The sequence below is a fragment of the Salvelinus fontinalis genome, chromosome 19, assembly GCF_029448725.1.
Source record: "Salvelinus fontinalis isolate EN_2023a chromosome 19, ASM2944872v1, whole genome shotgun sequence".
NCBI lineage: Eukaryota > Metazoa > Chordata > Actinopteri > Salmoniformes > Salmonidae > Salvelinus > Salvelinus fontinalis.
In genome coordinates this window covers 52,840,582-52,859,014 of record NC_074683.1, presented here as the reverse complement: position 1 = coordinate 52,859,014, position 18,433 = coordinate 52,840,582, and the positions used below count along the sequence as shown (strand labels likewise).

The following is an 18,433-nucleotide window of genomic DNA, read 5'->3' as shown; positions in this document are numbered from 1 at the left end:
ATTGGTTCCTAATGGTTACTAGTCAGTATAATGGGATGTAGGCATTGGTTCCTAATGGTTACTAGTCAGTATTATGGGATGTAGTCATTGGTTTCTAACGGTTACTCGTCAGTATAATGGGATGTAGGCATTGGTTCCTAATGGTTACTAGTCAGTATTATGGGATGTAGGCATTGGTTTCTAACGGTTACTCGTCAGTATTATGGGATGTAGGCATTGGTTCCTAATGGTTACTAGTCAGTACTGTGGGATGAAGACATTGGTTTCTAACGGTTACTCGTCAGTATTATGGGATGTAGGCATTGGTTCCTAATGGTTACTAGTCAGTATTATGGGATGTAGTCATTGGTTTCTAATGGTTACTAGTCAGTATTATGGGATGTAGTCATTGGTTTCTAATGGTTACTAGTCAGTATAATGGGATGTAGGCATTGGTTCCTAATGGTTACTAGTCAGTATTATGGGATGTAGTCATTGGTTTCTAACGGTTACTAGTCAGTATTATGGGATGTAGACATTGGTTCCTAATGTTTACTAGTCAGTACTGTGGGATGTACACATTGGTTCCTAATGGTTACTCGTCAGTATTATGGGATGTGAATATAAATAACAGTCAGACCACTCTATGCTGTTGCACCACATCACAATAGAGATTTAATTACATACATCGAGTTAAAAATATTTTTTATATTTGTTTTCAATGTTTGCTACATTAATACACATTTAAGAAATAAATCAGGTGAATTATTTACAATAAATCACAGAGGTTTTACAGTAACACCGAAAGACACTAATTGATATGATTCAGACGTGAGTGATTAGGTAGTCAGTGTACAGTAATAGTTCCATTACAAAATGGATAGAAATAAATCATTGGGTTTAGAGTTAGAGTTAGAGGTATAAACCAGCCCCTTAGAGAAACTAGTGTAACTTATAATACACTGGTATGTCACTCACTTCACCCTCGCCATAGTCGGGCTCTGTTGTCATCTTGCTTAAACAAGTGTATGAGCCTTGGGCTTTATATTCTGTTATGCCAAATGGATGACTCCCTACCAGAGTAACATGACTGGTTTTACAACAAGATTGTTTTACAACAATCTACAATCTCCATGACAACAGATCAGGAGGGAACATGGTAATACAACATCTCCATGACAACAGATCAGGAGGGAACATGGTAATACAACATCTCCATGACAACAGATCAGGAGGGAACATGGTAATACAACATCTCCATGACAACAGATCAGGAGGGAACATGGTAATACAACATCTCCATGACAACAGATCAGGAGGGAACATGGTAAAACAACATCTCCATGACAACAGATGGTAATTGTAGTATCTCTTGTGAGAAAGGAGTAGAGTTACAGTATCAAGTCACAGTCCTACAGTACATTTGAAGTATTCTTGTCTGATTGGAATAATCTAGAGGATTCTATGAAACCATATTTAATTTAGATATTAAAGCATAATAACAGAAGCTTGGTCCCAGATCTGTTAATGCTGTATTGGTGTGACAATGACTATAGGAGTTGGCGAGACAACACCAACCAGGCTTCAGTAATAGTAATGCACTCTGGGAAATGTAGTTCCTCCCTGGTTTGTGGCACAGGTGGTAGATGTAGTAGGGTTCACTGTGGTAGAGCTTTCAGGATGGCATTGACCTCTTCTGCCACGGCGGTCAGGGCAAACTCAAACTGGTCCTGAGAGGGAGACAGAAAGGGAGGGAGACTGTCAGAGACACACAGAGAGAAAAATCAACCAATCCTCCGTCGTTAACACAATGGAAAGGTCAAATGCTTTATTATTTAAATGTTGAAAGTGCGTAGTGGGCGACGTAGAGAAACAAAATGTTGAAGTTCGAGGCCATGTGGCGGAGAGTGATGCGGGCGCTGGAGATGGGAGTCTGGGCAGGTGGGTCTGGGCAGGTGGCGTAGAGTGGTGCGGGCGCTGGAGATTTACTTTATTGTCCTCATGGGGACATGTTGTTGCAGTGTCATGTACACATTTAAAATGGCGTAGGAACATTAGCCTGCTGGTCTTACTGAGTCTATAGGAACATTAGCCTGCTGGTCTTACTGAGTCTATAGGAACATTAGCCTGCTGGTCTTACTGAGTCTATAGGAACATTAGCCTGCTGGTCTTACTGAGTCTATAGGAACATTAGCCTGCTGGTCTTACTGAGTCTATAGGAACATTAGCCTGCTGGTCTTACTGAGTCTATAGGAACATTAGCCTGCTGGTCTTACTGAGTCTATAGGAACATTAGCCTGCTGGTCTTACTGAGTCTATAGGAACATTAGCCTGCTGGTCTTACTGAGTCTATAGGAACATTAGCCTGCTGGTCTTACTGAGTCTATAGGAACATTAGCCTGCTGGTCTTACTGAGTCTATAGGAACATTAGCCTGCTGGTCTTACTGAGTCTATAGGAACATTAGCCTGCTGGTCTTACTGAGTCTATAGGAACATTAGCCTGCTGGTCTTACTGAGTCTATAGGAACATTAGCCTGCTGGTCTTACTGAGTCTATAGGAACATTAGCCTGCTGGTCTTACTGAGTCTATAGGAACATTAGACTGCTGGTCTTACTGAGTCTATAGGAACATTAGCCTGCTGGTCTTACTGAGTCTATAGGAACATTAGCCTGCTGGTCTTACTGAGTCTATAGGAACATTAGCCTGCTGGTCTTACTGAGTCTATAGGAACATTAGACTGCTGGTCTTACTGAGTCTATAGGAACATTAGCCTGCTGGTCTTACTGAGTCTATAGGAACATTAGCCTGCTGGTCTTACTGAGTCTATAGGAACATTAGCCTGCTGGTCTTACTGAGTCTATAGGAACATTAGACTGCTGGTCTTACTGAGTCTATAGGAACATTAGCTTGCTGGTCTTACTGAGTCTATAGGAACATTATCCTGCTGGTCTTACTGAGTCTATAGGAACATTAGCCTGCTGGCCTTACTGGGTCTATAGGAACGTTACCCTGCTGGCCTTACTGAGTCTATAGGAACATTAGCCTGCTGGTCTTACTGAGTCTATAGGAACATTATCCTGCTGGTCTTACTGAGTCTATAGGAACATTATCCTGCTGGTCTTACTGAGTCTATAGGAACATTAGCCTGCTGGTCTTACTGAGTCTATAGGAACATTAGCCTGCTGGTCTTACTGAGTCTATAGGAACATTAGCCTGCTGGTCTTACTGAGTCTATAGGAACATTAGCCTGCTGGTCTTACTGAGTCTATAGGAACATTATCCTGCTGGTCTTACTGAGTCTATAGGAACATTAGCCTGCTGGTCTTACTGAGTCTATAGGAACATTATCCTGCTGGTCTTACTGAGTCTATAGGAACATTAGCCTGCTGGTCTTACTGAGTCTATAGGAACATTATCCTGCTGGTCTTACTGAGTCTATAGGAACATTAGCCTGCTGGTCTTACTGAGTCTATAGGAACATTATCCTGCTGGTCTTACTGAGTCTATAGGAACATTAGCCTGCTGGTCTTACTGAGTCTATAGGAACGTTAGCCTGCTGGTCTTACTGAGTCTATAGGAACGTTAGCCTGCTGTCCTTACTGAGTCTATAGGAACATTAGCCTGCTGGTCTTACTGGGTCTATAAGAGCATTAGCCTGCTGGTCTTACTGAGTCTATAGGAACATTAGCCTGCTGGCCTTACTGAGTGGATAGGAACATTAGCCTGCTGGTCTTACTGAGTCTATAGGAACATTAGCCTGCTGGCCTTACTGAGTCTATAGGAACATTAGACTGCTGGTCTTACTGAGTCTATAGGAACATTAGACTGCTGGTCTTACTGAGTCTATAGGAACATTAGACTGCTGGTCTTACTGAGTCTATAGGAACATTAGACTGCTGGTCTTACTGAGTCTATAGGAACATTAGCCTGCTGGTCTTACTGAGTCTATAGGAACATTAGCTTGCTGGTCTTACTGAGTCTATAGTAACATTAGCCTGCTGGTCTTACTGAGTCTATAGGAACATTAGCCGGCTGGTCTTACTGAGTCTATAGGAACATTACCCTGCTGGTCTTACTGAGTCTATAGGAACATTACCCTGCTGGTCTTACTGAGTCTATAGGAACATTAGCCCAAGCTATTTAGGAGAGATATCACACCTGGCACAAATGATTGTATCGTTCTGTTTTTCCTACCGAGGTGGGCCCTATACCTGCGCCCAGAGGGGAGTAGTTCAAAGTCCGGGTACAGGGGGTGGCTTGGGTCTAAAATTATTTTGTGAGCCTTGCGGGTGGCCCTGACCTTAAAGATCTCATCCTGGCCTGTCTGTTTGACTCCAAGTACCTTGCTTGTTGTGGTGATAATACTTCTCAGCATATTTCTCTGGCTGACAGTGGCATTGCCAAACCAACAAACAGATATTTGTATTCCTCTACAATTTCTATATTCTGACCTCTGATAGATGTTGCAGAGGTAGGTGTTGTACACTTCCTGAAGTCTATGCACATCTCTTTGGTCTTGTTGGTATTGAGGACCAAGTGTGATTCGTCACACCACTCTACCAAGTCATTTAGGACCGGCCATGGTGTTCCTCGTCATCATGCAACAGGCTGATCAAGGCAGTGTCATCAGCAAACTTAACGAGGTGTCTGTCAGGATGGGAACTAGTACAACTATTAGTGTACAAGATGTACAGGAGTGGGGTCAACACACATCCCTGAGGAGAGCCTGTGTTGGTGGTGGAGTGGGGACAAAACACATCCCTGAGGAGAGTCTGTGTTGGTGGTGGAGTGGGGACAAAACACCTCCCTGAGGAGAGCATGTGTTGGTGATGGAGTGGGGACAAAACACATCCCTGAGGAGAGCCTGTGTTGGTGATGGAGTGGGGACAAAACACATCCCTGAGGAGAGTCTGTGTTGGTGGTGGAGTGGGGACAAAACACATCCCTGAGGAGAGTCTGTGTTGGTGGTGGAGTGGGGACAAAACACATCCCTGAGGAGAGTCTGTGATGGTGGTGGAGTGGGGACAAAACACATCCCTGAGGAGAGTCTGTGTTGGTGGTGGAGTGGGGACAAAACACATCCCTGAGGAGAGCCTGTGTTGGTGGTGGAGTGGGGACAAAACACATCCCTGAGGAGAGTCTGTGTTGGTGGTGGAGTGGGGACAAAACACATCCCTGAGGAGAGTCTGTGTTGGTGGTGGAGTGGGGACAAAACACATCCCTGGGGAGAGCCTGTGTTGGTGGTGGAGTGGGGACAAAACACATCCCTGAGGAGAGCCTGTGTTGGTGGTGGAGTGGAGACAAAACACATCCCTGAGGAGAGTCTGTGATGGTGGTGGAGTGGGGACAAAACACATCCCTGAGGAGAGCCTGTGTTGGTGGTGGAGTGGGGACGAAACACATCCCTGAGGAGAGTCTGTGTTGGTGGTGGAGTGGGGACAAAACACATCCCTGAGGAGAGCCTGTGTTGGTGATGGAGTGGGGACAAAACACATCCCTGAGGAGAGTCTGTGTTGGTGGTGGAGTGGGGACAAAACACATCCCTGAGGAGAGCCTGTGGTGGTGGTGGAGTGGGGACAAAACACATCCCTGAGGAGAGCCTGTGTTGGTATTGCATATGTCCGACACGTGGGGACCTTTTTTGACTCGCTGTGAGCGTTGGCTCAGGAAGTCCAACAGCCACAAAACCAGCCCCCCATCTAAGGAAAAGTCCCGAATGAGTCTCTGTGCCAGAATGTAGGGCTGGATTGTGTTGAAGGCAGAAGACAAGTCAACAAACAGAACCCTGACATGGAATTTGGCATCCTCTAGATGTCTGTAGACCATGTTGAGGAGAGTAAGAATGGCATCATCAACTCCTCTGCTGGGCTGATAGGCAAACTGAAAAGGGTCGAGGAGCTTCTGGGTGATGCTGAGAATATGACTTTCACAATTTTATCAAGGAGATGGGGTTGTGAGCAAGTGGGTCTGGGCAAGGGAGAGGTTGTCGATGTTTGTGTGAGGTTGTGGATGTTTGTCGATGTTTGTGGATGTTTGTGTGAGATTGTGGATGTTTGTGGATGTTTGTGTGAGGTTGTGGATGTTTGTGGATGTTTGTGTGATGTTGTGGATGTTTGTGTGAGATTGTGGATGTTTGTGTGATGTTTGTGTGATGTTGTGGATGTTTGTGTGAGGTTGTGGATGTTTGTGTGATGTTTGTGTGAGGTTGTGGATGTTTGTGTGATGTTTGTGTGATGTTGTGGATGTTTGAGTGATGTTTTGTATTGTTTAAATAACATTTGATTTGTTGACTCCAATGCTTCCAACAGTTGTGTCAAGTTGGCTGGATGTCATTTGGGTAGTGGACCATTCTTGATACACACGGGAAACTGTTGAGAGTGAAAAACCCAGCAGAGTTGCAGTTCTTGACACAAACCGGTACGCCTGGCACCTACTACCATACCCCGTTCAAAGGCACTTAAATCTTTTGTCTCCTCCGCTTCATCTACACTGATTGAAGTGGATTTAAAAAGTGACATCAATAAGGGATCATAGCTTTCCCCCGGATTCACCTGGTCTATCTCTGTCGCGGAAACAGCAGGTGTTCATAGTGTTTTACCTTGGTGTGAACTAAGTTTGGTCTCTGGTCTCGAATGTGTTCCAATGTTGCAGCAATATCAATCTCCTTCACACCTGGAAACACATCATATGCATTATCCTATTCGTATTCACCAACATGATTCACAATACTGTATAAGTGTCTATCTAGTGATATAAAAATACAAGGCCAAACTATCAAAGACGTCTGACAAGATCAAGATTTCTGACTCACCCTTCGCCATGCGATTGAGGACCATGTCAATAAGGATGTAGGTTCCGGTTCTGCCAGTGCCGTCACTGTACGAGACAGAGAATACCTCATCAGATCACACGGCACGTCACAAAGACCACAGAAATAGAATCTATAGAACGGGCTTCCCCATTCAAGTCAATGATGGCATAATGGGTGAACTGGCATCCATTGCAATGGCATAATGAGTTTTACCAGTCAAATTGTCAGAGTTAGAGGTTCCAAGCCTTGTCTATAATGATATTCCTATGATAGAGACACACAGTAGAGGAGTTTGATTTGTCAGACTGACTATAAAGTACAGGTAGTCTCTTCTAGTCCGGTTCCACATCTAGATGGGCTGTACAGTCAAGTCCTATGGTCCATTGTCAATGAAAAATGACAATTGAAGTTGAGTAAGACAGTACAAACATATCTGGGACCAGTCTTTACCTCTGTGTAGAGAAACTGGGTTAGAGCTGTAGATTTACCTGCAGTGGACGATAATGGGGCAGGATCTACCTCTGTAACACTTATTCACCTTCCTGTTGGTGGGAGACACGATGGGAGGGAGGGAGGGATGGGGGGTAGGAGGGCGGGATGGGGGGTAGGAGGGATGGGGGTGGGTAGGAGGGATGGGGGGTGGGTGAGAGGGAGGGGGTGGGATAGAGGGAGTGAGGGGGGAGGGGGGGTGGGATAGAGAGAGGGAGGGGGTGGGAGAGAGGGAGGGAGGGTGGGAGAGAGGGAGGGAGTGGAGGGAGAGAGGGAGGGAATGGAGGGAGAGAAGGAGGGAGGGAGTGGAGGGAGAGAGGGAGGGAGGGTGGAGGGAGAGGAGGAGGGAGGGAGGGTGGAGGGAGAGAAGGAGGGAGGGAGTGGAGGGAGAGAAGGAGAGAAGGAGGGAGAGGAGGAAGGAAGGAAAGAAGGACGGAAAGAAGGAAATAAAGAATGAAAGAATGTCATCCAGAATGACACGTCTAGACTGGATGCTCTATACAAGTACTGTTTCTGCTTTACTGGTCTTCAAATACACACAGAGAAACAAGGTCTCTGCCTGAAGATGCTACAGGTAGTTACAACATATTAGTCTTTGAGGTTGAGGTTAGAGAAACTCATCCCATCAGTGGAAAGGACATAAAGTTAAGGCGGAGTAGAGGATTTAAGGAGGGAGGGAAGGAAGGAAAGCAAAGAAGGACGGAAAGAAGGAAATAAAGAATGAAAGGAAGGAAGGGGGGCGACGGATGGACTATCCGGCCAGCGGCGACTCCTGCTGCAGTCACACCCGCCAATGATCATTTTTGTGACTATGCAACTGGACCCAGACTACTAGCTGCAAATCACAAAAATGCCACTGGGAGATGTGGAAACCCCAAGGACCTATAGCTGACCACCGTCACTGAGAGAAAGAGAGAGGTAACCAGATAAGGAGGTACAGAGAGATAAGATAAGGAGGTACATAGAGATAAGATAAGGATGTACAAAGAGATAAGATAAGGAAGTACAGAGAGATAAGATAAGATAAGGAGGTACAGAGAGATAAGATAAGATAAGGAGGAACAGAGAGATAAGAGAAGATAAGGAGGTACAGAGAGAGGGGGGACAGAGATAAGATAAGATGAGGTACAGAGAGATAAGATAAGATAAGGAGGTACAGAGAGATAAGATAAGATAAGGAGGAACAGAGAGATAAGAGAAGATAAGGAGGTACAGAGAGAGGGGGGACAGAGATAAGATAAGATAAGGAGGTACAGAGAGATAAGATAAGATAAGGAGGTACAGAGAGATAAGATAAGGAGGTACAGAGAGATAAGATAAGGAGGTACAGAGAGATAAGATAAGATAAGGAGGTACAGGGAGATACGATAAGATAAGGAGGTACAGAGAGATAAGATAAGGAGGTACAGAGAGATAAGATAAGGAGGTACAGAAAGAGGGGGGACTGAGAAAAAGAGAGAGGCAGTGAGGAAGGTAGGTAAAGATTTACTAGGAAAGAGAAATGGATAAAGTAAAGGAGGCTATAAGGGAAGGACAAAGAAGTGGAGAAACATGAGGTCAAACAAAAAATGAAGGCAAATATACACAGTTTCTTCATTAATCTTACAAGGTTCAAACATCACTTCATATTACATAGGACAGTAATTGGACTGGCCACACAGCCATTACATAGGACAGTGTTTGGACTGGCCACACAGCCATTACATAGGACAGTGTTTGGACTGGCCACACAGCCGTTACATAGGACAGTGTTTGGACTGGCCACACAGCCATTACATAGGACAGTGTTTGGACTGGCCACACAGCCATTACATAGGACAGTAATTGGACTGGCCACAGCCATTACATAGGACAGTAATTGGACTGGCCACACAGTCATTACATAGGACAGTATTTGGACTGGCCACACAGCCATTACATAGGACAGTATTTGGACTGGCCACACAGCCATTACATAGGACAGTATTTGGACTGGCCACACAGTCATTACATAGGACAGTATTTGGACTGGCCACACAGCCATTACATAGGACAGATTTTGGACTGGCCACACAGCCATTACATAGGACAGTATTTGGACTGGCCACACAGTCATTACATAGGACAGTATTTGGACTGGCCACACAGCCATTACATAGGACAGATTTTGGACTGGCCACACAGCCATTACATAGGACAGTATTTGGACTGGCCACACAGCCATTACATAGGAGAGTAATTGGACTGGCCACACAGTCATTACATAGGACAGTATTTGGACTGGCCACACAGCCATTACATAGGACAGTATTTGGACTGGCCACACAGCCATTACATAGGACAGTATTTGGACTGGCCACACAGCCATTACATAGGACAGTATTTGGACTGGCCACACAGCCATTACATAGGACAGTAATTGGACTGGCCACACAGTCATTACATAGGACAGTATTTGGACTGGCCACACAGCCATTACATAGGAGAGTAATTGGACTGGCCACACAGTCATTACACAGGACAGTATTTGGCCACACAGTCATTTACAGCCAGCTACTGTACATACACAGTAAAACTGTCAGGACAAGGTCATGGTAGTCAAGTCGCAGTTCAACATTCAAAAGGAACATGCACATCTGAGCTATCTTAGTTTCCTGGTAACAGTTGAATAAGATGAGAAAAAAGAAGAAATCTGTACACTGCTCAAGATATTATCACTGCTCTGGCTAGTATCACTGCGCTGGCTAGTATCACTGCTCTGGATAGTATCACTGCTCAATATATTATCACTGCTCTGGCTAGTATCACTGCGGCTGATAGTATCACTGCTCTGGCTAGTATCACTACTCTGGATAGTATCACTACTCTGGATAGTATCACTGCTCTGGATAGTATCACTACTCTGGATAGTCTCACTGCTCTGGATAGTATCACTGCTCTGGATAGTATCACTGCTCTGGATAGTATCACTACTCTGGCTAGTATCACTGCTCTGGATAGTATCACTGCTCTGGATAGTATCACTGCTCCGGATAGTATCACTGCTCTGGATAGTATCACTGCTCTGGATAGTATCACTACTCTGGATAGTATCACTGCTCTGGATAGTATCACTACTATCACTACTCTGGATAGTATCACTGCTCTGGATAGTATCACTGCTCTGGATAGTATCACTGCTCTGGATAGTATCACTGCTCTGGATAGTATCACTGATAGTATCACTGCTCTGGATAGTATCACTGCTCTGGATAGTATCACTGCTCTGGATAGTATCACTGATAGTATCACTGCTCTGGATAGTATCACTGCTCTGGATAGTATCACTGATAGTATCACTACTCTGGATAGTATCACTGCTCTGGATAGTATCACTGCTCTGGATAGTATCACTGCTCTGGATAGTATCACTGCTCTGGCTAGTATCACTACTCTGGATAGTATCACTGCTCTGGATAGTATCACTGCTCTGGATAGTATCACTGCTCTGGATAGTATCACTGATAGTATCACTACTCTGGATAGTATCACTGATAGTATCACTGCTCTGGATAGTATCACTGCTCTGGATAGTATCACTACTCTGGATAGTATCACTGCTCTGGATAGTATCACTGCTCTGGATAGTCTCACTGCTCTGGATAGTATCACTGCTCTGGATAGTATCACTGCTCTGGATAGTATCACTGCTCTGGATAGTATCACTACTCTGGATAGTATCACTGCTCTGGATAGTATCACTGCTCTGGATAGTATCACTGCTCTGGATAGTATCACTGATAGTATCACTACTCTGGATAGTATCACTGATAGTATCACTGCTCTGGATAGTATCACTGCTCTGGATAGTATCACTACTCTGGATAGTATCACTGCTCTGGATAGTATCACTGCTCTGGATAGTCTCACTGCTCTGGATAGTATCACTGCTCTGGATAGTATCACTGCTCTGGATAGTATCACTACTCTGGATAGTATCACTGCTCTGGATAGTATCACTGCTCCGGATAGTATCACTGCTCTGGATAGTATCACTGCTCTGGATAGTATCACTGCTCTGGATAGTATCACTGCTCTGGATAGTATCACTACTCTGGATAGTATCACTGCTCTGGATAGTATCACTACTATCACTACTCTGGATAGTATCACTACTATCACTACTCGGGATAGTATCACTACTCTGGATAGTATCACTACTCTGGATAGTATCACTACTCTGGATAGTATCACTACTCTGGATAGTATCACTGCTCTGGATAGTATCACTGATAGTATCACTACTCTGGATAGTATCACTACTCTGGATAGTATCACTACTCTGGATAGTATCACTACTCTGGATAGTATCACTGCTCTGGATAGTATCACTGCTCTGGATAGTATCACTGCTCCGGATAGTATCACTGCTCTGGATAGTATCACTGCTCTGACTAGTATCACTACTCTGGATAGTATCACTGCTCTGATAGTATCACTGCTCTGGATAGTATCACTGCTCTGGTTAGTATCACTACTCTGGATAGTATCACTGCTCTGGTTAGTATCACTACTCTGGATAGTATCACTGATAGTATCACTGCTCTGGATAGTATCACTACTCTGGATAGTATCACTGCTCTGGATATTATCACTGCTCTGGATAGTATCACTGCTCTGACTAGTATCACTACTCTGGATAGTATCACTGCTCTGATAGTATCACTGCTCTGGATAGTATCACTGCTCTGGTTAGTATCACTACTCTGGATAGTATCACTGCTCTGGCTAGTATCACTGCTCTGGATAGTATCACTGCTCTGGATAGTATCACTACTCTGGCTAGTATCACTGCTCTGGATAGTATCACTGTTCTGGATAGTATCACTACTCTGGATAGTATCACTACTCTGGATAGTATCACTACTCTGGATAGTATCACTGCTCCGGATAGTATCACTGCTCTGGATAGTATCACTACTCTGGATAGTATCACTGCTCCGGATAGTATCACTGCTCCGGATAGTATCACTGCTCTGGATAGTATCACTGCTCTGGATAGTATCACTGCTCTGGCTAGTATCACTACTCTGGATAGTATCACTGCTCTGGATAGTATCACTGCTCTGGATAGTATCACTACTCTGGATAGTATCACTGCTCTGGATAGTATCACTACTCTGGCTAGTATCACTACTCTGGATAGTATCACTGCTCTGGATAGTATCACTGCTCTGGATAGTATCACTACTCTGGATAGTATCACTGCTCTGGATAGTATCACTGCTCTGGCTAGTATCACTGCTCTGGATAGTATCACTGCTCTGGATAGTATCACTGCGGCTGATAGTATCATTGCTCTGGCTAGTATCACTGCTCTGGCTAGTATCACTGCTCTGGATAGTATCACTGCTCTGGATAGTACCACTGCTCTGGATAGTATCACTGCTCTGGATAGTATCACTGCTCAATATATTATCACTGCTCTGGCTAGTATCACTGTGGCTGATAGTATCACTGCTTTTGAATAAACCTTTACATATCGGCCTCAAGGCCTTCGTTAGACCCGATACGTAAAGCTTACGTAGAGCAGTGATGCTAGCAAGAGTAGTGATACTATCAAGAGCAGTTAAGTTGCAGTGAATTAAGTGATACTGCCCAGTGGTGTACTGTATGTCAAGCTGCACGAACAGACAACGTCTGCAGTACCTGCGGAAGTCCAGCAGAGGGCGTGTGGAGGTAGGGATTCCGTTGGCGGGCCAGCTGAGCAGGTGGAACTGTGTCAGGGTTCGAGTCTCCTGGGTCTGAACGTTCTTCAGGTAGAAACTACGAACCAGGAAGTCCTTACACCAGATGTGTTCAGAGACCAAGTTCACCTTGTAGGGAACAAATATTATTTAATATCACTGAGTGGGCCCCTGAACAAGGCAGTTAACCGACTGTTCCCCCGGGCGCCGGAGACGTGGATGTCGATTAAGGCAGCCCCCCCCCCCGTACCTCTCTGATTCAGAGGGGTTGGGTTAAATGGGGAAGACACATTTCAGTTAAAGGCATTCAGTTGTACACCTGACTAGGTATCCCCCCTTTCCCCTTTACCACAATATAATTAGAACGACCGCGTTAGAATGGTGGATCGTGGCTATGTGTCCTCATGACTGTATATCCAATTACCATGTTCTGAGAGGTATTTTACCTTCTAGCAATCATCTGTACGTACCACATTGAATAGTGCTGTTAATACAGAGATACGCTATAGAGCAGTGGTTCTCCATCCTGGTCCTTGGGACCCAAAGGGGTGTACATTTTTTTTATTTTGTTTTGCCCTAGCAACTACACACCTGATTGAAATCATCAACTCGTCATCAGATTTCGATGATTTGAATCAGGTGTGTAGTTGCTAAGGACCAGGATTGAGAACTACTGATAACGATATATATATATATAAACCCCTCACCTCGTAGATGTGGTAGAGGGAGGATCCCTCGTCGGGCCAGTAGCGAACACACTGAGTCTCTCCGTCCTCAACCAGGGCTGTCATCATCACTATCACTGTGCAGCCGTTCTCCCACACCATCTATATTACAACAACACTGTCACTTGTGCAGCCAATTCTCCCACACCATCTATATGACAACAACACATTGTCACACAGCGACTGTACTGGTATATACTGTGATTGACATGCTAGACTAGGGCTGTACTGGTATATACTGTGATTGACATGCTAGACTAGGGCTGTACTGGTATATACTGTGATTGACATGCTAGACTAGGGCTGTACTGGTATATACTGTGATTGACAAGCTAGACTAGGGCTGTACTGGTATATACTGTGACTGACAAGCTAGACTAGGGCTGTACTGGTATATACTGTGATTGACAAGCTAGACTAGGGCTGTACTGGTATATACTGTGATTGACATGCTAGACCAGTTACTGCCCCATGTCCTTCTACATCAACTGTGTCACTAGAGCTGCGTTTACACAAGCAGCCCTGTTCTGAGCTTTTCCAAGTTTCAGTTTATTCATGTGCCATTAAAGCACTTTTCTTCAACATTTTGGTCAGCTGACTCAAGCTAAAAGTTCCTCAGAGTACTATGTGAGCCACTGACCTGCCAGAAGTCAGCGATGGTGTGTGCCAGTGGTCCCTGGGTGGCGATGTAAGCAGGCAGTCGAGGATCGTGGTCAATCTGGGGTTTACAGACAGAGGATATTAATGACATCTGTGTCAACCACGGAACAAAGTCCATCACCATCCCTAGAGTAGCAGTCAGATATCTTACTATGACGCTGGCGTTAATGTAGTCTTCCTTGGTGGAGTTGCTGTCTGCCTTCAGTTTTACACGGGAGTGGTCATCTAGAACAGAACAGAGAGTAACTGACCAAGATGTTCAGGAGGAACAGAACAGACACTAACTAACCAAGATGTTCAGGAGGAACAGAGAGTAACTAACCAAGACGTTCAGGAGGAACAGAACAGACACTAACTAACCAAGATGTTCAGGAGGAACAGAGAGTAACTAACCAAGACGTTCAGGAGGAACAGAACAGAGAGTAACTAACCAAGACGTTCAGGAGGAACAGAACAGAGAATAACTAACCAAGCTGTTCAGGAGAAACAGAACAGAGAGTAACTAACCAAGATGTTCAGGAGGAACAGAACAGAGAGTAACTAACCAAGATGTTCAGGAGGAACAGAACAGAGAGTAACTAACCAAGATGTTCAGGAGGAACAGAACAGAGAGTAACTAACCAAGATGTTCAGGAGGAACAGAACAGAGAGTAACTAACCAAGATGTTCAGGAGGAACAGAACAGAGAATAACTAACCAAGCTGTTCAGGAGAAACAGAACAGAGAGTAACTAACCGAGCTGTTCAGGAGGAACAGAACAGAGAGTAACTAACCAAGATGTTCAGGAGGAACAGAACAGAGAGTAACTAACCAAGATGTTCAGGAGGAACAGAACAGAGAGTAACTAACCAAGATGTTCAGGAGGAACAGAACAGAGAGTAACTAACCAAGATGTTCAGGAGGAACAGAACAGAGAGTAACTAACCAAGATGTTCAGGAGGAACGGAACAGAGAGCAACTAACCAAGCTGTTCAGGAGGTACAGAACAGAGAGTAACTAACCAAGCTGTTCAGGAGGAACAGAACAGAGAGTAACTAACCAAGCGGTTCAGGAGGAACAGAGAGTAACTAACCAAGCTGTTCAGGAGGAACAGAACAGAGAGTAACTAACCAAGCTGTTCAGGAGGAACAGAGAGTAACTAACCAAGCTGTTCAGGAGGAACAGAACAGAGAGTAACTAACCAAGCTGTTCAGGAGGAACAGAACAGAGAGTAACTAACCAAGCTGTTCAGGAGGAACAGAGAGTAACTAACCAAGCTGTTCAGGAGGAACAGAGAGTAACTAACCAAGCTGTTCAGGAGGAACAGAGAGTAACTAACCAAGCTGTTCAGGAGGAACAGAGAGTAACTAACCAAGCTGTTCAGGAGGAACAGAACAGAGAGTAACTAACCAAGATGTTCAGGAGGAACAGAACAGAGAGGAACTAACCAAGACGTTCAGGAGGAACAGAACAGAGAGTAACTAACCAAGATGTTCAGGAGGAACAGAACAGAGAGTAACTAACCAAGCTGTTCAGGAGGAACAGAGAGGAACTAACCAAGACATTCAGGAGGAACAGAACAGAGAGTAACTAACCAAGATGTTCAGGAGGAACAGAGAGTAACTAACCAAGATGTTCAGGAGGAACAGAACAGAGAGTAACTAACCAAGATGTTCAGGAGGAACAGAACAGAGAGTAACTAACCAAGATGTTCAGGAGGAACAGAACAGAGACTAACTAACCAAGATGTTCAGGAGGAACAGAACAGAGAGTAACTAACCAAGATGTTCAGGAGGAACAGAACAGAGAGTAACTAACCAAGATGTTTAGGAGGAACAGAAGAGGATGAACAGCCTGAGCATCAGAAATAGGCTTATTGTTGGTTTATTAGGTTTATAGGTTTATTGTTTATTCCATGTGTAACTCAGTGTTGTTGTCTGTTCACCCTGCTATGCTTTATCTTGGCCATGTCGCAGTTGTAAATGAGAACTTGTTATCAACTAACCTACCTGGTTAAATAAAGGTGAAATATCTTTTTTATAAATAAATAAAAATAAATAAATAAAAGGCCATTTTCCCTGACGTTTGTTGAGATCAAACTTGCTCTAAATGCTGCGGATGCCCAGCTCAAGCAGAAATCCACTTGGCCTTATTATGTGTTTGTTTGAATCCCAGCCCAAGACCGGAAGATAAACCCGAGCAGAGGTATATAAGACTCACAGGGAAGAGACTCAGGGCAGCGGTTCTTCTCCAGGTGGGATTCACTCTGCGCTACAGTGATAGCACTGGGTTCGGCCTGGTAGGAACATAGAGCCTTCCACTCCTTCATCAGACGGTCCTTATTCTTCAGATGATCCTCCATATAGGCCTGGGGGGGGACAAACAGAGAGGAACAATAACGTTATGAACAGAGTTCAGAATATCTTCGCCGTGGGATATTAATACAAGTTGTTATAGTGTGTTTGATGAGAGCTCAAAGGCATTTTCATTGTTAAACAATCAGGGCCCATTTCCTGGACACAGATAGTCTTGTCCTGGACACAGATAAACATAATGACCCCATACCCTCTGATACTAACCAGTAGTACATATAATGACTCCATACCCCCTGATACTGACCAGTAGTAAATATAATGACCCCATACCCTCTGATACTGACCAGTAGTAAATATAATGACCCCATACCCTCTGAAACTGACCAGTAGTAAATATAATGACCCCATACCCTCTGATACTGACCAGTAGTAAATATAATGACCCCATACCCTCTGATACTAGCCAGTAGTAAATATAATGACCGCATACCCTCTGAAACTGACCAGTAGTAAATATAATGACCCCATACCCTCTGATACTGACCAGTAGTAAATATAATGACCGCATACCCTCTGATACTGACCAGTAGTACATATAATGACCCCATACCCTCTGATACTGACCAGTAGTAAATATAATGACCGCATACCCTCTGATACTGACCAGTAGTACATATAATGACCCCATACCCTCTGATACTGACCAGTAGTACATATAATGACCCCATACCCTGATACTGACCAGTAGTAAATATAATGACCCCATACCCTCTGACACTGACCAGTAGTAAATATAATGACCCCATACCCTCTGATACTAACCAGTAGTAAATATAATGACCCCATACCCTCTGACACTGACCAGTAGTATATATCATGACCCCATACCCTCTGATACTGACCAGTAGTAAATATAATGACCCCATACACTCTGATATTGACCAGTAGTAAATATAATGACCCCATACCCTCTGATACTGACCAATAGTAAATATAATGACCCCATATCCTGATACTAGCCAGTAGTAAATTTAATGACCCCATACCCTCTGATACTGACCAGTAGTAAATATAATGACCCCATACCCTGATACTGACCAGTAGTAAATATAATGACCCCATATCCTGATACTAGCCAGTAGTAAATTTAATGACCCCATACCCTCTGATACTGACCAGTAGTAAATATAATGACCCCATACCCTCTGATACTGACCAGTAGTAAATATAATGACCCCATACCCTGATACTAACCAGTAGTAAATATAATGACCCCATGCCCGCTGATACTGACCAGTAGTAAATATAATGACCCCATACCCTCTGATACTGACCAGTAGTAAATATAATGACCCCATACCCTCTGATACTGACCAGTAGTAAATATAATGACCCCATACCCTCTGATACTAACCAGTAGTAAATATAATGACCCCATACCCTCTGATACTGACCAGAGTAAATATAATGACCCCATACCCTCTGATACTGACCAGTAGTAAATATAATGACCCCACACCCTCTGATACTGACCAGTAGTAAATATAATGACCCTATACTGACCAATAGTGAATATAATGACCCTATACTGACCAATAGTGAATATAATGACCCTATACTGACCAATAGTGAATATAATGACCCTATACTGACCAATAGTAAATATAATGACCCCATACCCTCTGATACTGACCAGTAGTAAATATAATGACCCCATACCCTCTGATACTAAACAGTAGTAAGTATAATGACTCCATACCCTGATACT

At 44.1% G+C, this 18,433-nt stretch overlaps 1 protein-coding gene across 2 annotated transcripts in view; it reads right to left on the bottom strand.

Moving 5' to 3' along the window:
- Window positions 1-626: 626 nt before the first annotated feature.
- Window positions 627-18,433, bottom strand: part of LOC129816949 (receptor-type tyrosine-protein phosphatase-like N) — a 184,874-nt gene continuing 167,067 nt past the window's right edge. For both annotated transcript variants that reach the window (XM_055871934.1, XM_055871935.1), the window contains exons 14-22: window positions 16,571-16,718; window positions 14,523-14,596; window positions 14,352-14,429; window positions 13,694-13,813; window positions 12,949-13,115; window positions 7,281-7,334; window positions 6,793-6,857; window positions 6,580-6,653; window positions 627-1,709 (exon numbers count right to left, since the gene is read on the bottom strand). In XM_055871934.1, the coding sequence (XP_055727909.1) occupies window positions 1,638-1,709; window positions 6,580-6,653; window positions 6,793-6,857; window positions 7,281-7,334; window positions 12,949-13,115; window positions 13,694-13,813; window positions 14,352-14,429; window positions 14,523-14,596; window positions 16,571-16,718 (852 nt within the window). In that variant the 3' untranslated portion in view covers window positions 627-1,637. The remainder of the gene's footprint in view (window positions 1,710-6,579; window positions 6,654-6,792; window positions 6,858-7,280; window positions 7,335-12,948; window positions 13,116-13,693; window positions 13,814-14,351; window positions 14,430-14,522; window positions 14,597-16,570; window positions 16,719-18,433) is intronic.